The sequence below is a fragment of the Hippichthys cyanospilos genome, chromosome 6 (genome assembly GCF_059441005.1).
Source record: "Hippichthys cyanospilos isolate Australia breed blue-spotted pipefish chromosome 6, RoL_Hcya_1.0, whole genome shotgun sequence".
Lineage (NCBI taxonomy): Eukaryota > Metazoa > Chordata > Actinopteri > Syngnathiformes > Syngnathidae > Hippichthys > Hippichthys cyanospilos.
Genome location: NC_142374.1, coordinates 20,131,411 through 20,144,366, shown reverse-complemented (window position 1 = coordinate 20,144,366; position 12,956 = coordinate 20,131,411). Strand labels below are relative to the sequence as shown.

The 12,956-nt window shown below is 39.2% G+C and overlaps 1 protein-coding gene across 1 annotated transcript in view; it reads right to left on the bottom strand.

The window, feature by feature from the left end:
- The window catches only part of slco3a1a (solute carrier organic anion transporter family member 3A1a), a 42,054-nt gene that overhangs the window by 28,144 nt on the left and 954 nt on the right, over positions 1 to 12,956 (bottom strand). Inside the window, exon 2 of the mRNA XM_088417802.1 lies at positions 5,105 to 5,561. Coding sequence (XP_088273928.1) covers positions 5,105 to 5,561 — 457 coding nt within the window. The remainder of the gene's footprint in view (positions 1 to 5,104; positions 5,562 to 12,956) is intronic.

The window sequence follows — 12,956 nt, the reverse complement described above, 5'->3', positions numbered from 1 at the left end:
GGGAAACAAACCGAATGTTCTCGGAGCGATCCGGCAACGCGAAGGGGCGGCGCCCGGGCAAACGGACGTCAGATGCAAATAAATTGCGGGGATGCGAAGGCAAATCTCGCAGAATTTCAGACAATCTCTTCCATTCATGCGGCCGGGGCCACATGACATGCCTGCAGCGAAGGGATTAGGACCATCAGCTGAGCGCCACTCAATACTACATTGTTCCCCGCTGCTCACCGCTTGTTTTGCCTCCAAAGCCTGCAGCTTATCAAAGGGGGACAGGACTCCACGCCTGCCAAAATCCAATCCCTCCCAGTTCACTTCCCTGCTGTAAAACGCAAACAAATAACAGCCCCGGTGCCACAATGTCAAGACCTTTTCGACGCGTCCAATTGTCGCCTTTCTACGGCCAAAACCAAGCATGGGGTGCTTGTGGTCAAATCAGATCATATTCGGGACAATAGAGTGACGAATGTTCGTTTACGAAAATCCGCTTTGGCCTTGAGATTATACGGCATACTGTTGCCTTTGTTGGCCGGCCACATGTGTACGGGAAGCCACAAAAGGTGGCCGCACAGCACCGAGCCGCTGCTATCAGGAAGCGTGTACGCCGGCCTCCTTTCGGCCTCCTTTCGGCCTCAAATCGTCTCTGCTGCAAAGCGATAACAAACGGCGGTGCTGATGCATCTCTCCTCCTCTGTCCAACTTGCCAAATTATAGACCGGTCTAACGTGCTACTGCACAAATTTGGACTGAGGAGATCGCAATCTAGCTGCTATGACCTTTTAAAATCTTTTTTTTTTTTTTTAAATCAAATTATCTAACTGGTTATTAAATGGGGGTACGTGAGATTTTAACAAGGTTTCGGCAGGTCTAAGCAAATCTCATTTGATGCTTTTTAAAGCCATGACAGGTACAGTGCTGTACACATTTCTTTTCAAATTAAGAGGGAATTAATTGCAACATGAAGCACCTTTTTGCGAGATTTTGATATGGTGACACCTATACAAAACTTTGCATGCTTTTATTTTGTAAAGTTTTATCCAGAAGCGTATTGTCATTAGTTGCACAACATTCTGACTTTTGTACCATCTGTCTTCTGGAGTTCAGACACGGATTCCACGCCATTCTTATTTTTTCCATCCCAAAATACTTTGCTCTCATGAGTGGGTACTTGTACACATTTCTTTTCAAATTAAGAGGGAATTAATTGCAACATGAAGCACCTTTTTGCGAGATTTTGATATGGTGACACCTATGCAACACTTTGCATGTTTTTATTTTGTAAAGTTTTATCCAGAAGCGTATTGTCATTAGTTGCACAACATTCTGACTTTTGTACCATCTGTCTTCTGGAGTTCAGACACGGATTGCACGCCATTCTTATTTTTTCCATCCCAAAATACTTTGCTCTCATGTGGGTACTTGTACACATTTCTTTTCAAATTAAGAGGGAATTAATTGCAACATGAAGCACCTTTTTGCGAGATTTTGATATGGTGACACCTATGCAACACTTTGCATGTTTTTATTTTGTAAAGTTTTATCCAGAAGCGTATTGTCATTAGTTGCACAACATTCTGACTTTTGTACCATCTATCTTCTGGAGTTCAGACACGGATTGCACGCCATTCTTATTTTTTCCATCCCAAAATACTTTGCTCTCATGAGTGGGTACTTGTACACATTTCTTTTCAAATTAAGAGGGAATTAATTGCAACATGAAGCACCTTTTTGCGAGATTTTGATATGGTGACACCTATGCAACACTTTGCATGTTTTTATTTTGTAAAGTTTTATCCAGAAGCGTATTGTCATTAGTTGCACAACATTCTGACTTTTGTACCATCTATCTTCTGGAGTTCAGACACGGATTGCACGCCATTCTTATTTTTTCCATCCCAAAATACTTTGCTCTCATGAGTGGGTACTTGGCAGCAAAAAATATTTCACAGAGGAAAGCATTGAAAAATGGTTGCCAAATACCACAGTCATGTACGGGATCACCTGAGAAAAATTAATGTTATAGAAATAACAAAACAATTTACATAAAGTGAACGGCCACAAATCGTGTGGGACACAAAAGTCAAGCGCGACGGCAAATAGCCACAATCCTCAAATAACTCACACTCTCTCATAATTGCCATTAGAAAATAAAAATAAACACAAAGAAGTGGGGGAGTGTGTTTAAAAAACACACACAAATAAGGTGTTTGAGTGAATAATGGGGGATAGCTTCAAAAACAGCAAACATGTGATTTTGTAAAGGCCAAACTATAAATACGCAAGGGTCCGCAGTTAATTATATAATCTATTAATATCACTGCTCAGTATAAACCGTGCGCCTATGTTTACTTGTGTTCCCACAGTTAAAAAGAGGACATGGCAAGCGGCCATTGTCTTTATGGAATTTCCTTTAAAAGTAAAATGAAACAAGCGCTGCAAAATTCGGAGAAAAGTCATTTTTAGCTCTTGTCTTAGGAGTGACTCAAAAGAGGAGGGTCCGCAATTTCAGGGTTATTAGTTGTACACACCATGCTTCCTCTCCTTCACTTTGATACATTTCTACCAAGACTTCACCAAAAACAACCATAGCTTCATTCCAAAAATCCACAATCTAATTTGAACACTGAAAGCCTCAAACTGTTAAATCAATACAGTGATTCCTCCCTCAGATATCAAAAAAATAATTTAAAAAATGCGCAAAAATTAAAAAAAAAAGCAAAAGAGTAGATTATACAGTACTCTATTCATCAAACAACTAAGTAATATTAGTTAATAACTATATTAAGAATTCTTCAAGCGTTAGAGTTCGTGACGTTTGTTATCTTATTTTGAAATGCATGCTTTTAATTTGTCGGGTCGCGTTGCATTTCCGTTTCCTGATTTACGTTCTCTGTGCGTCAGTCGACTCGTTACGGTGACGTGGTGAATGACAACAATAGTTCACTATCATTTATGTTAACGCACGCTACTGCCTTTGTTTAGTAAGCGATGCGTGTTTATTCTGTTTATGTGTTCGTTTGTGTAGAGGTTGCACTTTATAGTTAGTAGTTGTTAGTTGTTGCTAACCCGCTAATGTCGGCTAAAAATACAGTAAATTCATAGATTAAATGTTTATATGTTAGTTGACTGACTTTAACGTTGTTGTTGATTTATTATTCAACAGATACTACATGATACGCCATGCATGAGCAAAAATAAATGTGAAATTCAACGTGAGGACTTGTGTACTCTTTCACCGGAGTCTTGGTGCAGATAACCAGTCCTGAGAACAAATTCTCAACAAACTTAAGTAATATGAGTTATTTAATGAATATACAATAATGTTAATGATGTTAAATAATAGGAGAAAGGAAATAAAATACGGAAAATATACAAAAAAAGGATTATTTATGGTTACTGCAGCTATATTGGGGCATACATAGAACTGATACCCTACTTCGCGGGTTTCAGACTTTGCGGGGGGGTTGACACCTCCCCATTAACCGCGAAGTAGCAAAAGATATGAAAGCAACGATATGTGTGTTGTGCCTGATTGCTGTTGCAGTAATGCAGCGACAGCTTAAAGGTGGGGGATGTTAAGCTATATTTTATATAGCAACAAAGATAATATGATCGCAGCATTCCCGACCGGCCGTTGAGAATCAGGAAATGTGCAGCGCAAGCGCTTGGAAGAGCCGCATCAGCAGCGCCTTTGAGAAGCGATCGGAGGCTCAAGCCTTGGCTGGGAAGATGACAAACGTGCGCTTGCACAGACAGGCCTGCGCTTGGATGTCAGGCAACAGGAGAGCATGTATTGACACAAACTATGCAAACATCGCACCTGACGGCGGGCTGCACGGGTAGGTGGACTTTGCTTGATTAAGACTTTAAAGAGAGGCTTTCCGGAGTTAAGAACCGGAAAAGCAGCCTGACCCGGGGAGGGGGGGAAAGATAAGCCTTTTTGAGTTGGAGAGGCCCTGTCAGAACGTATACTGGTCGTCTATAGGCATAATATTGAAGGTTCGACAACTCATTGACAACAAATCAAGAATTGTTTTTAATGGTTGATTATTCATTTGGAGCCCTAAAATTGAAGCTATCCTCAGTAATTCCGCCTCTCGACAGTAAAGTTCTGATTGATGTAGCCCTCTACGAAAGGAGACTGACAAAATAAGATCTTTACAAATATAGTTATAATTTTAAAACAATTATCAATGTTTAAACCTATTTTCTGATATGTGCAAACCAAACCAATGATTAAAAAAAAAAAATCTAGTCAATTTCAGAAAATCTCCTTAAAAAAAATTGAATTCAAAATATGTATTTTTACATATATTTCACGTCTGGCCATTTAATTTCAGGTAATTAATGTGTTTATTTACTTTATAGTATTTGGGTAAAGGAGGGTTAAATATTGGCTGGCAATTAATAAGTTACTAAAGAGTTAGAAAAGTAAAAAAAAAAAAATTGTTACATTGAAAAAAAATAGATGCTGAGTTAGTATTGATACCAAGTATTGTATCGAGCCGATACCTGGCTTTATTTCAAGGTACGCAAGCGTGTGACGAAAACAAATACAAGTATTGAAAGCACTCTTGCAATTGTTTTATGACCATGAACTAGAAATCAGATTAGAAAATTGGCATTTTTTAATGTAAAAATGCTATGAGGGAAATGTTGTATATCAAAAGAGCTCGTGATATCGGTGCACAATATTGGCGACAACCTAAGAGATGCGTACTTTTGACTTGCTTTTAGCATGTTTTTAGCATTTGTCTTTCTTATGTGTCAGGGTAGCCTGCTTGTGCAATATTTGTGTCCATGGGATATGTGCAATACTGAGGTGCAAATTTTTGTTTGTTTATTTTGCTTGCTGTCTTATTGTGTTTGTTTTCTCACGTTTGCTGCAGCTGCTGAGTCCAAGACAAATTTCCCCAAGAGGGACAATAAAAGTATATCGTATCGTATCGTACTAGCTCTGGTATCAGTTTGGGGGGGAAAAAGCGGTATTAAACATCCCTAGCCAAAACAATCGAAAGAAAATCGATTATTCAAATTGCATGATTGATTGTTTTTTACCTTTTGGTATCATTTCAAAGGTGTCTGTGTGCGGCGCTTAATTGCTCACCTATGTAGAGCGAGGAGTCTTTCTTTTTGACGTGATCGTCGATGTAGGACACCCCCAGGGGCTGCACGGGCGTGGCCCCGATGCCGAGCAGGACCTGCGCCCCGATCAGCAGCAGGTACATCATGTTGGTGTTAGTCCTGTTTGCGCACACGGCGTCCTCGGCCGACTGGACTTCCCTGCTGCTGACGTTGGAGCACACGTCCCGCCCCGCGTCCGTCCTCCACGTGTCGCCGATCTCGTACTGCTTGGTCAAAAACTCGGGCAGGGCCGAGAGGAGGGCGCCGAGCGCCATGATGATGCCCCCGCAGCCGATCAGGCGGGGGCGATGCGCCTTGGCCCCGAAGTAGCTGACGAACAGGATGAGCGCCAGGTTGCCGATCTCAAAGCTGCTGGCGATCACGCCCACGTCGGCGCTTTGCAGGTTGAAGCGCCTCTCCAAGGTGGTCAGGACGCTCACCTGCACCGAGAACAAAAAAAAAAATCATATAGGACAGCTCAAATGCAAGAGTTTTTTGTTGTCATTTTACCATAATAATGAATATTAAAAGCACGGAGCTGCCAAAGTAGAAAAAAACATTTTTGATGGGCAGATGTATCTGCAATTATGTTTCAACATACTAACAAATATTTTGGAATATACCTGTAGGCTAAATGCTACAAACTTTTCCCGTAATGCCACGTGTGTATTGACTTGTATGCGTTTAAACATTTGTCCAACATTACTAAATTCAGGAAACATTGTTCAATCAAACTTGTTTTATTATTTATTCTATCTGGAGCAGATGCATTTTTCCCTTATAATACCGCAGCATAATGACTTATATACGCAAACCTTGTGGCATTAACAAAAATCACTGCAGACATAATAAATCCATAAAAATACCAAATAAACCATGACAACCTTTGAAAATATTAGTTTTGGTAAATGGTTAAAAATAGGAATAATAAAATACTGGCTCATGAGCAAGTCAATACACTGAGGCATTATGGGAAAAGAATGCATTTTTGCATTTAGCATACAAATACGATCGAACATAAATATTTGATGATCTATTAAAATTCATATTTTTATGATATTTAAGACATTCAATATTTTTTTCAGACGCTTGGAAAAAGTATACCATAAAAACGGTCTGTAGTTAATAGTTAATAGTTGAGAGAAAATGTCCAATTGTCCAAATCAATCAATGCAGTGTGTGTGTATATATATTATTTTTGTTTTTTTACCCAGTACAATACTGTCCACTTGTACTGTATATGTGTACTTAGGTGTTAATAATTGATACCAAGTATCGATACCACTGATACTTGATACATAAAATTACCCCAAGAATGACGAGATGACTGAAAAAAAAAACATGTTATTTTAGCATTTTCCGACATATATGCATTTTCCAACATAAATGAAGAGGGCCGATACCAGTATCAGTCACTGTCATGAGTACTGATACCTGCATTGATGGAAAATCAATGCTGGGTATTGACTTGATACCGATATCCATATATTTATGTTTTGCATTTTATGCACCGTTAAATGTTTTTTGAACAAAACAGATGGAAATTAAAACTTGTTTTCTTTGAATTGACTAAACAGTCAAGATTCGTCGATTATGATTAAGTTCGAACACGCTTGCGAATACGTTTGAACGTATTTCAGCATGTATTCAAAACCGATTCTCGAACGGTTTCTGTTATTACTCCAATAGATAACGAGATCGAGTTCAATTCAAATCATAACATAATGGCTGCCATGTTTTTCTCATCCACCACGCCGCCTTTCCATTGGATTGTAACGAAATAACAAGCAGATGAGTTGTTCCACCGCCGCGCGCGGCTGCCAACAGGCCTGTTTGCCATTAGCTGGCCAGTCGTACTTTCATTTCCGCGACTTTAAGTCAGCAACGGCTCATCGTAACCTTCTCTTCTCCCAGCTGTCATCGACACGCGCCAGAACCGGCCCACTAACGTCCCGCAGAAGGTGCCAATCGCACGATGGGACACTTCGCGATCGGCTCGGCTGAAATTGAAAACAACCGTGAAGGGGATTCCTTTGTAGCATGTGAACCGCTGTGACACACCAAAACGGTTCTCAGGCTATTTTCAAAAGCGCTTCTCGGGACGGGAATCACAATTTTCCATTCTCCCAGCGGCTCCTTTAAACTGTCTGCAGCTATGAGAATAAATATCAACTTGTGGTTTTACTGTTGGAACATTTTTCCACTGCGCGCTCAATTCTCCTGATGTGATGTGCGGAGTTATTTTGGATGATCAGTCTTGGGTGGATTCCACTTGAAGATTCCACTTCAAGTGGGCCGGGCACATGACCCTGTACGGGGTTAAAAAAATGGATGGCTGCAAATCAAATGACTTTGATTTAATCAGCCTCGCTTAAAAGTCAGATTGAGTTGATGTCTTTCCTGGTTTATTTTTAAGTATGAACAGTTAGATGAGACTAGATCCAAAATCTTAAATCCGCATGCTATATCCAGACGTTGTCCGATAGAAGAGCAGCAGCGGAATCTGGAATGGACTGCTTGCACATAAGCATTGGTATTGGAAATTTTGGAAGTAGACCAATATAACCCGATAGTTTTTTTGTTTTTGTTGTTTGTTTATATCAAACTAATATCAGAATCGGACCGTTACACTCGTAATTGCGATGAAAATGTGTTACGTGTCATAGTATTGGATATATATGAGGAGAAAAGTACAGATGTACAATGGCAGAGTATAGCAATCACAGATACCATTTTTTCACTTTCAATATGTTCATGATACTGCATCCTACTCACTGCATGAGTGCTAATTGGAGATTTTGGATGCAGACCACTAAGTACCCTACTCTTTTTGGGCTATAGCCAATAACAGCATCGGACAATACTAGGTATCAGTATTGGACAATATCCATTATCGATATCAGACACCAATATCAGATAATATCCGATATCAATGTCATACAATATCCGATATCGATGTCAGACAATATCCAGTGCTGTTATCCACTATCAATTTTGCAAGACACTCGATAGAGATGCTATATCAATATTGGACCAATATTAGAACAATTGACAATTAGCAATGTCAGACAACGTATTGATAGCACACCAAAACCCGATATTGGACCGATACCAGATCTTGGATAGACTCCAATATGGGACCAATATCGGACCAATGTCGATACTGAACCTATACCCAATATCGGATCATGTCAATACCAGACCTCTACCAATACAGGTCCAATATTCGATCTCGCGATCGGATTGCGACGCCTCTATTCAACGAGTGTGCGTCCCCAGGTGAAATCAAGTTATATGACGTGATAGTTATGAAAATCCAACAAGACTCATTACTGCTTGCCAAGCGTATTCCAAAAATGCAGTTGAGCTTCAAACCACAAACTGCGAGACAAGCGTGCTAACCCCTCAGGCCTCTGTACTGCCTGGAGTCTTGAATACTCTTAAAAATCAACTCACTCACCGCCAAACCAGTTCAAATGATTTTTTTTGACGTCTATCGCAGTTAATGGTAGTGAATGTTTTACCTCACTCACTGCCAGCTTAGTAAAAATAAGATCTTTGACCGGGATCCGCCGTCAAACATCCCATCCTGTTCGAAAAAACTCGGTCCGGATCAAGCGCAACCTGTTGACGCGGCGCCAAACATCTCATCTCATTAAGGGCTGCGGCCACGTGACTGGGGAAAAACTCTGCGTGACTTGGACGCGCTTGTTCGCTTCCTTTCTGACATTGACCAGACGGCTTCCCGAGAGGCCTAAACCCAACATAAATTACACGAGGGGAAAAAAAAAAAGAGCGGAGCGCCTATTAGGGAGAGACGGCAGCTACGTCTCGTCAACCTCGCCGCTCAGAACGCGGGGAAGTGTTTAACGTGTCGCGTGGCAACAAAATAAACCTCACCCAGTCGCGGGACATCCCATTAGCTCACAGAAAATACAAGTCTTGTCAGAAGACATTTTTGGGGGGGGGCGTGGTTTTCATATGAAAATGACGTGTTTAAAATGTTACAATTTAGAAGAGCATGTGTATTAGTTTCTATAATAGACACACGAGTACTGATACAAGTATCCGGCCGATACATGGTCTTGTATCACGGTATCGATACCGGAAATAGCAGCCGATACTAGCATTAGATACTCAATTGGACGATCACAGAATAGTAGCGGATTTTCCTTGCAATAAGTGCAAAAAAAGCATTCAAAAGTCCCCAAATTTGATAGTACACAAGACCCTCGCCATATGAATTGTGACCATTCTAATATCAGGAATTAAAAGTATGCATGATTGACAGATGCCAAATAAGATTCAATTTATTTAAGTCTATCTATACAAGTCCCCCGCCTACTGCCCAGCTGAGATAGGCGCCAGCGAGCCCGCGAGGGATAAGCGGCTCTAGAAAATGGATGGATATCTATAGAATTAAAAAGGAATAATAAAATCATCTAAAATTGCTGTTTCATTTGCGCCATGAGGTATCCCGGAAGTAAAACTAAAATAAAAAACCAAAGGCTGTCTTACATCACAGTAACTAAAGTGCAAATTTCCATTTCCGTGAAACTGGCTGTCATTTTGTTTTCGCAAAAAAAAACAAAAAAACGAACGCGTTGAAAGGGCATCCCAAATCAGGCATGGACTCTGGAGGGCTGCCGCGTTAATGATAAATCACCCAGGTGATGATACGTTTCGCCATTGGAGCTGGTAATTAATTCCGCTGAATTATTTATACCAACTTGACTTAATCGGGATATGAATGACTAAAACATCCGACGCGAATAGATCACCGAAATTACACAAGCGATTTGAAACTGTTAGGTTGCTTCAGAGACAACATTTTCGGAGTTTGTTCTACTTTTAGATCGAGGCGCAAAAAGTCGCTCCGAATCAAGCGAAAAAAACTTGGATATCGCTAATTGCACTCCTGCGACTGTGTGTTCCGCCGCCGTGTTGATTAAGTGCCTGGCGCTAATTATCGGCTCACACAAAAACGGCCGCCATGATAGCGGGGTTTTGTCGGCGTCATCCAATTAACGGCTCTTATAGATAGCGCTGCATCATCCAAAAGCTCTCTGCGTGCTGGCGACAAACGTCGGAAGCCAAAGAGGTTACTGATATATATGAACAAGGCGTCCGGGTTCCAAAATGCAAAAGCACTTTAAAAGTTTAATCCTTTAGATCCGGTGCAAAACGTTTTGGGATGGAGGAAAATATGAGGTGAAAAATAAAGTTTATGCAACATAATAGTTTTACATCATTTGCTTCAGGTTCCAATCCATTTGCTCTTAATTTGAGAAGAGCAAATGTTTTTCAAATTCTAAGCCAGGGCACAGTAGTGTTCCCAGAGTTATAGTCAGGCATGTTGTGGGAAATTATCCAATTTTACATTTTTGGGCGAGAAACATACAATAATGCATCGTTGTCACCTGTGGGAGCAGTTTGTTGCAGAGTGAGCATGTAATAAATACTATTCGCCAATAGGCGGCAGCATAGTGCTTTGAGACAAAATCTTAAGGGGACAATGTGTAAGGTTTAGACGGTTTTTCATTAAAAAGGAGTAAATTAAATGATTATTAATTTCTTGCAAATAAATGTGTTCTTAACAACCGACAGTAGGCTTAAATGCAGGTAGCGTTCAATAATCAAAATTGGTGGATTATTTTGCACAGTAATCATTTTTTCAAGGTACGATTTCATCTCTAGCCATTTATTAAAAAAAACAGGACTTCTTTTTTATTTTTTTTTAATGATTCTTTTGCTTGTTTGGTCAATATCATGAGGAAATTGTGCAAAATATTGATAATTTCTTTTCCAAATAAATACAGATTTTTTTTTAGTTCTTATTCTGATCCAACACAATGACGATCTTCAAAGAGTTAATTGAGAGGCGGAAATTTTGAGGATTTGGTCAATTTTAGGTTTGTAAACAAATAATTCATTAAAAATAAATGATTATTTGGTTATTGATAGTTGTCAGCACATTTTCGCATGAGATCAATTTATACAACACTGTAAAAAAAAAAAAAAAAAAACTACTGTTTTTCCGGTAAAATACTGGCAACTTGGTTGCACGGCTGGACATTTTCTACGTTTACAGTAAAAATTGTATTGTACTGTCGATTTTACAATTTTACAAAATGTACTGTGTAGCTGACGATTTTACAATTCCAAAATGTGCCATGTAAAATCAACAGTATCAATACAAATTTTTACCGTAAATGTAGAAAATGTGCCATCGTAATTTGAACGGTACTTTTCTGGCTACCAAGTTGCCATAAAAACAACTTTTTTTTTTTTTTTAAAGTGATTATTAACAGCCTTAATTTAGCTAAATCATGCCTATTTTCGTCGGGATTCCATGGTCGGATGCAAAATGACACACATTTACATAAATACGATCATGAATAAATAAAGTAGGTAACTAAAAAGTATGACGACGCCTGTTTATGCCATACTTTTGAACGCACCATAAGTACATCGTCAGAACTCACGCAACCTCAGAAAGTAACGTTTTTGCATCTGTGTTGTAACTAAGATAACCTCAAAAGTGAATGTTTTTGTATCTGCGACTTTACGTTGTGTTACATTTGTACTCTACACTAATTCTGTATTGTATGTACTTCTTAAGGCAGAATAGCTTTTTTTCAAACAAGATGGGAGACTTTACTGTAAACACGGGCGCACAGCTGAAGTTTGGTGGATTAATTTCAAGTGAGCTGAGGAAAGAGCAACTTGGAGAATCAACATTGCTAATGTTGGAAGGACAAGTTCACTGCCTGAGGTTGTAAAGCAAGTCCAACAGCATAAAATCCATGTTCAAGGCAGCCTCGACATTGCGCCTTTTCATCCAATTTGTATCGGAAGAATATTGTGGGATGCAAGAGTTAACCTTGAAAGACACTTCTGGGACAATCGATAAAATGCTGGCATCCTAAAAAGATTGTGAAATCTTGAGACGTAAACACTTTCGGGTCATTGATTCGTTTGGCTCTTTCATTAAAGGAAGCGGCCAATATTTTTTTTCATGGTAATGATTTCCACAGAAGGGGCGGCATGCTCAGAAACAAAAGAGTATTCGACCACAGTTTGCATGTAATTATAACACAAAATAGAGTTGAATTTAGGGCTGCACAATTAAATGAATTTTATCGGCTGCCACGATTACTGCCACGATATTAACATTTAAAAAGCCGGCAAAACGACATGTCAAAACAAGCACTTTGTCATTCTACCACCAGGGGGCAATATTTACCACGTTTGCATGACAAAAGCTCCTGCTTTTCTCACATATTATTTACCAGTGTGAAATGGTGTTGAGTTTCTCACCTGATTCCTAATATTACCGTGCGGTCAATTGAGAGCCATTTTGAAAAATCCATTTGGCAAAAAATTGCAATTAAATTTGGTTTGAAATGAACGAAAATGACATTTTGACTGCTAATTGATAATAAAAATTGCTTCAAAGTAAATAATGTGCTTGATTCTAAGTAGGCTTTAGTTTTTTAAATTGGTTTGCATTCAAGTTAACTGTGTTGCCCTGTGTGTCATGTTTTTGCCATTTCCTGAGCTAATTAGTCATAATTTGTCAGAACTTGAAGCCTTGTTTATATACAGCTTGGTTAAAAAACAAGGGCAATAAATATATGCTAATATATGCCTAGCTAAACAAGCTAGGCTTATGTTCCCAAAAATACCTGCAGTGACTGAAATCCTCTATTTTTTTTGTAAAAAAAAAACAACTAAAAAACAAACACAAAACAAAATATAAAATCCATGTTGCCTGGTCCAAATTAGAAAAAAATAAAAATATTAAGGGAAGCAGTATGTGGTCATAGTATTTT